The sequence below is a fragment of the Eptatretus burgeri genome, chromosome 6 (genome assembly GCF_056783735.1).
Source record: "Eptatretus burgeri isolate ZD-2024b chromosome 6, Ebu_testis_v1, whole genome shotgun sequence".
Lineage (NCBI taxonomy): Eukaryota > Metazoa > Chordata > Myxini > Myxiniformes > Myxinidae > Eptatretus > Eptatretus burgeri.
This window is the reverse complement of record NC_140966.1, coordinates 430215-443000: the sequence shown is the minus strand read 5'-3', so window position 1 is coordinate 443000 and position 12786 is coordinate 430215. Positions and strand designations below refer to the sequence as shown.

Sequence of the window (12786 nt, the reverse complement as noted above, 5' to 3'; positions counted from 1 at the left end):
AGTAAGGTAGATCTAACAGTGGGATGAAACAACAAGGGAGTGAGGAGAGGGAGGAACAGAGGAAACATTGAAATGAGCAAGTAAGATTGTTGGTTCGGGAAAGATGTTGGGGCATGACATGCTTGAAGCCCTAGAGGGAAGAGTGAGATATAACAGCCTCTGGAAGGTGGTTCCATAGATGGGAGAAGCGATGAATCAAAGAGTTGAAGTGTGCAGTCACCCTGGATTTTGGAAGCCTCGTCTGGAGTGATGACTCAAAGAATGCATGTTACTAAAAGGGAGAGTTGGAGGACAGAGAGCAGAGGCATACCTGGTGTTGGCTGAATGCTTTGGGTGGCAGGCTTGGGATTCTCGGGTTCTGAGTTCAAATCCTGCTTTGCTATTGAATTCATACCAGGTGGGGTTGACTCAGCCTGTCATCCTTCTGAGGTTGGCAAAATGAGAAAGAGCTAGCTGGGATGCTTGAGCCATTCGAGTATCCTGCATCAGAGTGGCGACCCATCCACGATTGTGCCCAATAGTCCAGGAGAATGCTTCGGCAGCACCAATGCTCTGCAGATATGGTTCAAATAGATGGATGGAGCAGAGGGAGCGATTTTGGAGAATATATAGTAAAAAAAAAAACAGACAACTGAACCGCCTGTTATGTGAGAGCAACAGACCTTGTGCTTTGGCCTCATCATAGGAGATTCCAACAATTTTGAGGCATAAAAGGCTAATAAAACAGAATGGATGAGAGAGAGATGTGATTTTGGGGCACCAGCCCATATCAGAGAGCAATACACCAGAAATACATAATTAACCTGGTTGGTGCGAAGATGGTTTAAACCCTTCAGCCACTCTCTTGCCGTAGGCCAGTTGCCACTCTTCGTTTGTTCTACAGATATTTTCATGGCAAATGTTCTGCTGGACTTTCTAACTTGGTTCCTCCTGTATGAGTGTTTGGACACAAGACTCGGTTTGCCATCTCTGCACACACATACACTAGACCTGATCCAAAGTGCAGAATGATAGGCTATGGCAGATAGTTTTATCCCTCGTGCTGTCTCACTTTGTAATTTACTACCTGTAACATGCTTCCCCTTAACGCACAATTTAACCAGCTTCAAGAGGAATGTCAATTCCGACTTCTTACATTTTTGAGGCTGCATCGTATATCACCTGATTTCTGCTACTTCCTGTGGCTTGGATGTTTTTTTGTTATGTTTCTTTTTCTTTTATTTTGCTTTGCTTTATCCTTATCTTTATCTAACCTTTCCTTAGCCTCTTATCTTGCGAGGCTTTGCGCCTTGTTTGGGGTAATTTCCATTTAAAAAAAATATATATTCCATTGAGCTCCTGACAAAGACCACAGACACTGTGAGTAGCTGTGATTTCCCAAGGAAAGACTTGGATTGACAAGGAATGGCAGGATGCCATCTCTGCAGCTGGCTTTGGAAGCTAGCTTTACTGTTATATATATATATATATATATATATATATATATATATATATATATATATATATATATATATATATATATATATATATATATATATACATATATATATATATATACATATACATATATATATATATATATATACATATACATATATATATATACATATATATACATATACATATATATATACATATATATATATATACATATACATATATATACATATATATATACATATATATATACATATACATATATACATATACATATACATATATATACATATATATATACATATACATATACATATATATATATACATATACATATATATACATATATATATATATACATATACATATACATATATATATATATATATATATATATATATATATATATATATATATATATATGATCGACCCATGAAAGGTCATGGGTGATGGTGAAGCCGAGAAGGTGAAGAGACTGAACTTCTTCCAGTGAATGACCGAGGACATAAATTGATGGGTTCATTTGACGATCCTTCTGGAGTTATTGTGTGAGATAGTGAGATTTTCCAGGTTTGAAGGACATTTCCATGTATCAGACCTGTGTCTCATGATTTCCAGATAAACAGAGAGTTGCAGCTACTGTCTTTCCAGCAGAGGGACGGGGATACTGTACAACTCAGTATGGAGTCGTCTGACACAAGGAAGAGGAAGATTGAGATAGAGATAGAGAAAAAGATATAGAGATAGAGATAGAGAGATACATATTGACTGCTTGAGTGGAGGAAGTTATAAATCCAGGAATGAAAGTGGCCTTCTATGCCACAGGCCTTGGCAAGAAGAGCGGGATGCCAGATTTTGTTAAATGCCTGAGATATGTCCAGTGAGACAGGTCTAACCTCTTGTTGCAAATGAAGGCCACCAAACATTGTAGAGAAAGGAGCAGAACCATGTCCAGAGTTGAGTGACCAAGATAAACTCCAAGCTGATGGTCAGATATAAGGTTATTTGAAAACAGGAAAGACAACATCAGGAGCAATGATGGATTCCATAAATTGGCTTGAAAATGGAAGAAAGCAAACTGGCTTATGGTTGGTAGGGTCCCCTTTTGCACCATTGTTGTGGTACAAAGAGGGAGGTGGCCAGAGGAGGACAAACTGAATAGAGCAGATAAGGTGAAGCAAGAACCGCAAAGCAGAATTTGAGAGAATGGATACTGATGCCCTCTGGGACCATGACCGAAGCCAGGTCAATGCCTGACAGAACTTTCTCTATCTTATCGGGAGAGGACACAGAGTCCAGTCGATACTGGGTATGTTGTGGTAAGATGACAACAGAACAAGATGGAATGAGGACATGAGATTTAGAGGTAAAGATAAGTTTGAACATTCTGTCTTATCTTGGGCAGAGTCTGCAGTATTGCCATTTGAGGTGAGGGGCATGATGTGGCCTGGAAGGCCACATCATGTCAGGCCAGATTAGATCTGTGACTTGCTGCAGGTACCATGTAAAGCTGTACTAACCTGTTTTATGATCGGGTTGTCATCAACTAAACTATCTCCCTCACAAGGTTTCCTGGTGAGGAGGGTGTATGATATGGACACCCAGCAGGATTAAAAAAAAACCTGTCAAAGGATAGAGGAGCTCCTTGTGAGCCAATGGCCATCCAATTATAGTGCCCAACTGTGTCTGTGGACATCCTCCTGCAGTTGGGTCAGTATTTTTTTAGGAGGTTGGTGGCACGATTTGCACTCCGGCCACTGTAAAACCCTGCACTCCACAAAACAAGAAAAATGCAAAGAAAATTGAAAACCCACTCCATGGGAGTACCTCCTGTGCAGCTGCCCTCCACATTATCTCTCCGCAATCCGGTCTCCGAACCTCAGAGAGAGCTGCAATCCCGATGTCCAAACGCTTGAGCTCAGATGATAACAGAGACAGGTGATCATCCTCTCTTAGGAATTAGACATTCCAGGCACCCACCCAAAGGGACCATCTCAGGTTAACCCAAGGAGGACAACACCTTGTTGTCAACACCAGCAGCTGACAACTCAGCACCACTCTGACACACTCTCCCACAATCTGACCCAGGTAAGGTTACCCCGTGGTTTCCCTCCTATCATCAAAGATTGGGGGTCCCAAAGACTTTGCCCCAATACCCTCATCCGGTGAGCTGCCCTGTGAAGGGAAGCTGCACAGGAGGTAATCCCACGGAGTGTGTTTTCAGATTTTTTTATGCTTCTGGAATATTTTGTGGAGTGAAGGGTTTTATGGTGGCTGGAGTTCAAATCCTGCCACCAACCTCCTTACCTCATCAGAAGTAACCCAACTGCAGGAGGACGTCCACAGACACAGTTGGGCACTAGATATGGAGGCCGTTGGCTCACAAGGAGCTCCTCCACCCGTTGACAGGTTTTGTTCTTCATCCTGCTGGATGTCCATATCATACACCCTCCTCACCAAGAAACTTCATTGGGGAGACGATTTAGTCGCTGACAACCTGACCATGGAACAGGTTAGTACAGGTTTACATGGTACCTGTAGCAAATCACAGATCTCATCTGTCCTGACCTGACAACCTGAACCTGGCAGACAGGTGGTGGTCTATTTATTTGTCTTCTACTGTCTCCTTTCTGTATTGCACCCTCTGCTCTTTCCATTCCTTGTACCCCCTTTCCCCAGGTTTCTGCAGGGCGCACATGGACCACCATAAAACGGCTTGTGATGAAACTCCCTAAATCCAGAACCAATACTCACCTCTACGCATTTGTTCCTCTTTTTTCCCCACCTGGTCTTCAAGACAGATTTTCACCACCATCTCAGATCATCCCCAATCCAAGATCATGATATTTTCTACCCTCGTTCACCCCACAACACTCCCCAACACACACACACACACACACACACACACACACACACACACACACACACACACACACACACACACACACACACACACACACACACACACACACACACACACACACACACACACACACAGCCTCCTACTTCCATATTTCCAGTTTGTACTTCCTAAGTGTCTCCTATATCCATCCTCTCCACCTCCTGCATCCTGTTCTGTGCCCCATTCCTCCCCACATCCATTGTTGTCCAAGTCTCCCTCTATCTTGTCCTTCAACTCCACTGTTGGTGTTCCCCGCCCTCTCTTTCCTGCTCCTTTCTTCCTGTTATGTTGTGATCCCTTCAGTATCTCAGCCCTTTCACAACCCCTGACTATACAAAAAATTCTCAACCCCACTTCCCTCCTGACCCCACTTCCTCAGCCCTTCTTCCAAATATTAAGTCCTCAACCCACCCTTCCCCTCACAAAGCTTCATCCCCCTCTGACAACTCTCTGTCTTCTCTCTACACCCCCTACTGCAATACTGCAGACTCTGCCCAAGATACCTCCTGTGCAGCTTCCCTTCGCAGGGCAGCTCACCGGATGAGGGGATTGGGGCAAATTTAAAAACATGATTAATTCACAAACTCGGGATATTCCGTCATCTCATGATCCTTCAGTAAAAATAGCAATTGAGTAAGCTAAAACGACTAAAAAAACAACATACAAGGTTATTCGTAAGGGGAAAATAATATGCAACGGGAACTCCTCGGACAAAGACCTTTATCACGAAATGGGTTTGAGGGTTCCGGGTTCCTGGTCGAGTAGTTTAAGAGAAAACCATTGGATAGACAGACAGAGAAACAAATAAACAGAAAAAAGTGTATTATTATAAAGGATTCTTGAAAAACAACAGAGTTAATCTATATTTTCCAAGCTATTCTACTAATGAGGGCTCACCTTCAATGGCTGGCATCTGTGATGTGCTCTTATCAACCATTTTGTTTCTTGACCAGGTGGAAGCTTCCCAGAGAGTTTTAATTCGCACATTCCTGTCTGCAACTTGGCTAACCCTTCATAACCAACTTTCCAGTCAGCAGATATGGTTAGATTGGAGCTTTCAGGCAGTCCAATCTTACTTAGTTGTGGAACTGAGTGCTGAAGACTTGCATCAAGTTGGAAAGACTTGCACACCATATTCATGTTCATGTGAATTGACTTCTCATCAAACTTAACATGGGACTTCAAATCTATTGTACAGCCATGCACTTTTGCATCTCCTTTTGATTCCAATGAATGTGGAACTCCAGCTTCCTGGATGAAACAGAAGAGAACAAAGTCATCCTTCAAATCTATACTATAAGAGAGGTGTGTGTGTGTGTGTGTGTGTGTGTGTGTGTGTGTGTGTGTGTGTGTGTGTGTGTGTGTGTGTGTGTGTGTGTGTGTGTGTGTGTGTGTGTGTGTGTGTGTGTGTGTGTGTGCGCGCGCATCGGCATTTTTCTAGGAGATTGCTGAAAAGATCTTCGTCAAACTTTCAGAGGTTCATCAGTGAATGCTGAGGAGCTTTTTAGGCAAAAAATAGTTTGAAAATTTTGAAAAAACAAAAAGTATGATTTTTGGGGGGGGCGGGGGGGATTTTATTTTAATCGCTCTATAGTGCCTAAGACTTTGCAGCTATGCCAAAGATTATGTTAATGACATTAAATGATGAAACCCCATTTCTTAGTGGATGTAGGGAAATGCTTTAGTCACACACAAAAAAAAATAGAGAAAACAAAACAAATTGATGTCTTCAAAATTCCACCAGGAATAGAACATCAACGAGGGGTACTCCTGCTTGATCATTATAAAGGAATTTCCTTAGTAGAAAATACAGTTTTTACAAAGCAAGGACGGTTTTGTCGATTAAAATTTTTTTTTATATATTTGCAATATCTATGATGATCAGTTAGTTATACGAATCAAGTGTGAAAATTGTCCAAATCAAACTTGCACAAGCAATATCTAGGAGTATTTCCCAATATTTTTGTTGCAGTAGAAAATGTGTGATATTACCCCACAACTGTGAATTAAATAGCGAGGTTAAGCAATTGGTTCACTTCTGTTTGTCCGTCTGTCCATCCACAAACGTCAGTTTATGATCGAGGAACAACTAAATTTCAACTGAATGGTATATTTTAAACATGAATCAAAAAACGAACCTGTAGTTTAGCTGTACTTTGGCTCTGAATTTGTCCTAATCGTATATGTGCAGAGAGGAATGAGATAATTTTTTTACTTTGTCTGCCTACATCCATCAAAATTGAAAATCATTCCAAAGAGGAAACTTACTGTTCTTAAAGACGTCATAAAGGTCACAAACAACAGGAATGAATAATTTATGTAACATGTTAAACAACATCGAGAATTCCTTTGAAATACAAGTCCCCAAACAGTCGCAATGAATGTTTGGGAGAAAGAAGAAGAATAGGAAGAAGAAAAAGAAGAAACTCTAATGCACCATGTTTGGTCTATTTGGTAAAATAAAAGGAAAAGCAATATTCATTTACTGATATACTTTGAAGACGATAAGATGATATACTTTTTAAAGGGGGGGGGCAGTCAAAAAAACCACTGGTGGGATGGACGTCACGTGGTGATGCCTATCCATGATAGGATGGATCCGTGATGTTTTATGGAATGGTGGCGCATTATTTTGCTGCAATACCGATGTATTGTTTTCTGTTATTGAATATATTGTGTTCTGTCCGAGTACTGTCTGATAAGACAGACAGACAGACCGTCAGATGGACGGACGGAAAGATGGAGAGCAAACCTATAGTCCCCTCCATTTAAACCAGTAGAGGGCTAATAAGGTGGTGTATAATACACTGACATCTACAGTGGTAAACCTCTGGATTATTTTTTTTTCTTTCAACTTTAAAGTCTCTCATAGAACACAATTCGCCTTTTTGACACTTTCTAAATCCCTCCATTTTTCAGTACTTGGACATGTTATATAAGTGGTATATAAGACACCATCAATGACGCTAAACTTCTGTAATTTTTTTTAATACGACCTTAAAAAATCATGATTTTAATTCAATTGAATTATATACAGTACTTGAATACTGTGCATGGTGAGATGTTCTATGAACTCTCTAGTTTTGAAGTGTTTTTGAAAAAAGCTTTGTTTCATTATATTGTTTTCTGCATTCAGTAGAAATGGGATGTTGGATGCCCAAATAGATTTAATTTAGCACAATCGATATTAGTCCCATAATTAAGGTTTGGAATGATTAATTCAGAAAGAAGGTTTAGTTTTATTGAAATAATAATAATAATAACAATAATAATAATAATAATAACTAGAATTCATGCAACACGATACCCCACACATTGTTACTTAAATTTTAATAAATAATGATGTTAACGATCGTTTAAAAAATTCCCAAAGTTTAGTGCTATTGAAGTAGTCCAGAAACATTCCTGAATACTACCCTTTTGCGTCACCCCTTTGAACCTTAACTTAAATTGAAGTACTACAAAACTGGAGGTTCGTGGAAGTATTATGACAGACGATTTGTGTACTGCAGTGTTGAAGTCAATAATTAAATTTAAATAAAATAAAGATTGTAAAAGTCATATAAATAAATTTATTTCAGAATTTACTGCCATTTCCCGCAGTGTCTATTATTACATTTGTTATCCAACACATTACATTTGTTATTTGTGCCTGTTCTATGTGTCCATTATGACGTCCTTAAGAACAGTAAGGTTCCTGTTTGGAATGATTTTCAATTTTGTTTGACTGTCAGGCAGGCAGATGGAGTAAAAATATTTTCTCATTCCTCTCTGATGCATGATCAGGATGAATTTTGAGCCCAAGTACTGTAAAACGGTAAACTTGTCCTCCTATTCATGTTCCGATTTGTGATCAAAATATAACATTCGCTTTAAATAAGTTGTTTCTTGATCATAAAATGACGATCATGAACTGATAAGACAGACAGACAGACTGACAGACATGAACCAATTGCTTAACCACGCTTTTCGCTTCGCATCCGCGGTGTAGTAACAATAATAAGTAGAAGGGCACTGGGTAGAGCGCTTACCTCCGCCACACAATGCGTGATCCATGAAAACATATCGGGACCAATACATTTTTCAAATATCATGCTAAATGTCGTTTTTGGCCCTATCTCTCAATGGTGAAGAATCACTTTAAAAATTAAATAATTCTCGTATCCAGTTCTGGAAATTGATCATGATCCAAATTGAATCGATTTGTCCTCGTCACACACCCAACCTGTCCACTAAGTTTCATCTGAATCCGTCCACAACTTTTTGAGATATTCTGCTATTTATTAGTTTAGCCCTATCTCTCAGTGGTAAAGAATCACTTAAAAAATTCTCGTAGTCGGATCTGGATCTTCACCAAAATCTAGTCTTTTCATCTTTGTCACACACCCAACCTGACCACCAAATTTCATCCGGATCCATCCACAACTTTTTGACATATCCTGCACACAAACAGACAGACAAACAAACAGACAGAAAGGGGTGAAAACATCACCTCTTTCACCTTCGGTGATGGAGGTAATAATAATAATAATAATAATAATAATAATAATAACAATAATACAGAAGTGGTAAACACTCAGTAGTGTCCAACGCTAATGGTGCATAACAATCACACTTACAATGGAGCTCTCTGTGTAATCTGTGTTTGATTCCAGACCCATGCAAAAATCAGATCCAGTCTAATGTCAGGCTTAGCCAGTAAGTTCCTGAAAGATGTGGGCCAAAATTCCCCCTTGGTCGACGCCATGTGAAGATGTCATTAATTAAGCTATTTAATAAGTTACAGGAGTACATGTAGTAGTTGTAGGTAGGAACTCGGTACAGGCTTTGCAATGCTTGGTAACACAGCTGGTAAAGAAGGGAAACTAAAGGTGAGGTAACTCACTCATCTGTCTTGCACATGCATTGCAAGGGAAGTGGCAAGACAGAGGGTACATTTATCTCCTTCAAAGGATTGGTCCATTATGCCTTTAAAACAAGTGTTTTGGAAACTATGGGGAACTAAATGATTGATTGGGAAATGTTCTGGACCAATAGCGGGGACCAAGGGGTTTTAAGGGGTTTGGGGGGGGGGGGGATAGCGAAATGAAGGGAATTATACACCTGAGCGGGTTTGATGGTCAGCTCTGTACTATCTAGAACAGAAACAGGATATTATAAACAGGGCCCCACGACAGAGGTACGAGAAACTAGTTGGTCAAATTAAATCTTCTGAATAATTCCTATGAAACCCATGATGCATTATTGCCGTCTGATGCTTCCTTATAGGCCATTCAGCCAATCGGTCATTTTGCACTTGATGACCCTGTAACCTTGACCCCGAGGTGAAAATGCAAAAAAGGGCTCAGACGATCTATAGAGAGCAATTAGTATTATCATTGTGTCAAGTTAGAACTCAGTCGGCCTAGACGTCTTGGAGGAGGTAGAAAAATAAAAATTGTTGACAGACGGACGGACCTGAGGACATCGAACAGTTTTATTAGGTCAGCAAGCTGACCTAATAAAGAAAATGCAGTGCTGGAGACAGAGACAGACTTGGGGCAGAAAGCAGAGAGAGAGAAGCCACAATGATCTGCAATGAAGCAGCACTTGTGAAGAGCGCTGGGCAGAGCTGGATCAAGTCTAGCAAGCAGCATATTCAGCTTTTAAAGATGGATGAATCATGAGCGTAATTTTCTGAATTTGAAGCCAGACATACCACAGCAGAGACCGACCTTGCATATTGTTACGTTTGAGGGGGGAGTATGCATTCAAAGGGTAATTAGGATGTTTAATTAGCTATGCCATGCTGTTCGAGTTTACCAGGATCTCGATGTAATAAGTAGCAATTCAGTGGTGATAAGTTGTCTAGTAAATGTTCATTTCTTCAAGGGGGAAATGATAATTGTCACGTAATTAGATAAGGACACGGGATAGGGTAAGTGTGTCTGCGTAAACCCCTTTTAGTAGTCCCTGGAGGCTGGCCGTGACGTCACAGGACAGGGCTGCGGATGGCTCCGCCCTGTGATCACGATTGGCGGAAGGCGACGGCGGTGGGCCAATAAAACGGCTCGATTGGAAGTGACGAGGACGGGAGGATAAAAAGGTTCTGTTCAGGGTCGAAAAGGAAGAGGAAGAAGATCGGGACAAAAAGATCGTGTTTTTTTTGGTGTGGAGGCTGTTGCGCGGGAAGCGTACTTGTTGTTATGCTGATCCGATCGTGTTCTTCATCGTGTCTTGGAGCCTTGCTGAGCCTCGTGCCTCACCTTGGTTGGCTCTGGGGTTCTGCTGACTCGGAGTACGGGGTCGAACGGCGGGCGGACCTGCCTCCCTGTCCTGCTCGCAATTTGGTGCCAGAACTGGTTCCCTGGCGGCTGTGAGCGGACTTGGGCCAGGACCAGGAGGTCGACAGCACCACGGTTTCTCCTGCCCCCCCCCCCCTGACGAGAGCAAGGCCAGCTCGTCCGATGCTGATCCAGGGACAGTTGCGTCCACACCACGGTCCAGCCTGACCACCAGAAGTAGCTACGTTGTGTGTGTGTGTGTGTGTGTGTGTGTGTGTGTGTGTGTGTGTGTGTGTGTGTGTGTGTGTGTGTGTGTGTGTGTGTGTGTGTACTTGGCGCCTTAGAGGGTTTGAGATCTGTATATTCATTGGAAATGTCTGTGTTTTCCCCACGCCCGATCCCACACCCGATCCCACACCATCCCGTCGAATCGCCCCGGATCCCTCTTCTTGCCGAGTCTTGTTATTTCTGGTTAATAATAAAAACAAATAAACATCATCAACTCAGTGAAAAGCGACTCGTGCCACCTTCCTCGTCCCGTTTGCGGTAGAGCGATTAGAACCGCCATGTTTGGGTTATAAATAAATAAACTGCCTCCATCGTTTCGGCTCATTCTACGTTAGCGGGGCTGTTCAAGTCCCGTGGACATCACATTGGTGTCAGGAGTGGGATGTTCGAATCCCTCTAAATTATATTTGGTATCGGGAGAATATACCAGAACTGAAATCTCGCCACGGATTGGAATATAAAATTACTACAGAAAAGCGCGGGAAAATTTTGGTGGAATTTTTCAAATTAAATTTAATTGGCGGCAAACGGGACTTCTGCACCATGGCGGATGTGCAGATGTTTGAGGAGGAAGGCCACGTGTCTGGCAGCGAGTCGGGGGAAGAAGGGAGAGACGGGGGTAGGGTTGGAACCTCCCCCATTCCGAGCGTGGACCGTGCTTCATTTCCCATAACGCCGGAAACCGGTGAGATGACGATCCAGACACTGTTGGAACGTTTAATAGTGGACATGACGGTACAAATGGCAAATCAATTCGTGACACAGAGGGCAGAAATGACGGCACAAATGGAAGATCAATTCGTGACACAGAGGGCAGAAATGACGGCACAGGGGGCAGAAATGACGGCACAAATGGAAAATCAATTCGTGACACAGAGGGCAAAAATGACGGCACAGGGGGCAGAGATGGAGGATCGATTGGGGGTAATGGGGGAACAGTTGGGTGCACGGATTGATTTAATGAGGGATGAATTGGGGGAAAAGATGGAGAAAATGAAAACTGAGATGCAGGAGTGTGTGGATGTTAAATTGGGAGAAATACAAAGTAAATTCGAGGATAGATTGGAGGAAACAAAGGTAGAAATTACATTGGAGGGGGAAAATATACGGAAAAAATTGGTAGATAAAATTGATGCAACGAACATTCGGGTTGATAAAGTGGATGAAAGCCTGGAACGTCATCGTGCCTGTGTGGATGCTCGTATGCAGCTGCAGGTTGAAGAGTGGGGAGAGCTGAGGAAGCAAGGGATGAATTTGGCGGAGGAGGTAAAAGGATTGGAGGCTCGTTTGGACGAATAAGATAAAATTATGAGCCAAGATGAAGTCTTGGATAAAGGCCTGGTAGAGCCGTCTTTTGTAAGTAGATGTCCGGGTTGGTTGAGGAGTAGCTACAAACTCGCGACGGAGCCTTGGAGGAGGTTGTGCGGGCCCAGAGGATCCTGCGGGAAGAGGTGAATCGGTCCATTCAACGTTTGGAACAGGAGGCAAAATTGACCCATGAGACCCTCACCACAAAACATCTTTGGCCACAGTGGGCTCCGAAATTGGATACGCAGCCACAAGGGTGTTTGATCCCTGGGCTGGATTCGGACAAGGGAGAAACTGAGAAGCGGGCCACCGTAAAAGTGATCCCCCTGGTAAATTTTGACGGGTCAAGGAGCGTTGAAGCTTTTGAAGCTGACGGTTGAAGCTGACGCAATTTGAGTGCATTCCCCGACTAAACGGGTGGAATGAGCGGGAACGTACAGGGAATTTGGTGGCAACGTTGCGGGGACCAGCCACAGATGTGTTAAACGTGATCGCGGAGGGGATGTTGACCAGCTCCCACATTTGCGAGGCGTTGAGCCGTCGGTTTGGGTTCGCGGCAAACTGTGATCTGGTGCGGGCCCAGCTCCA

At 42.4% G+C, this 12786-nt stretch overlaps 1 protein-coding gene across 2 annotated transcripts in view; it reads right to left on the bottom strand.

Moving 5' to 3' along the window:
• Positions 1-12786, bottom strand: part of LOC147024109 (uncharacterized) — a 282987-nt gene that overhangs the window by 117082 nt on the left and 153119 nt on the right. For both annotated transcript variants that reach the window (XR_015058872.1, XM_085883692.1), the window contains exon 25: positions 5237-5590. Coding sequence is in view for 1 of the 2 variants with exons in the window: in XM_085883692.1 (XP_085739818.1) it covers positions 5237-5590 (354 nt within the window). In the remaining variant the exon portion in view is untranslated. The remainder of the gene's footprint in view (positions 1-5236; positions 5591-12786) is intronic.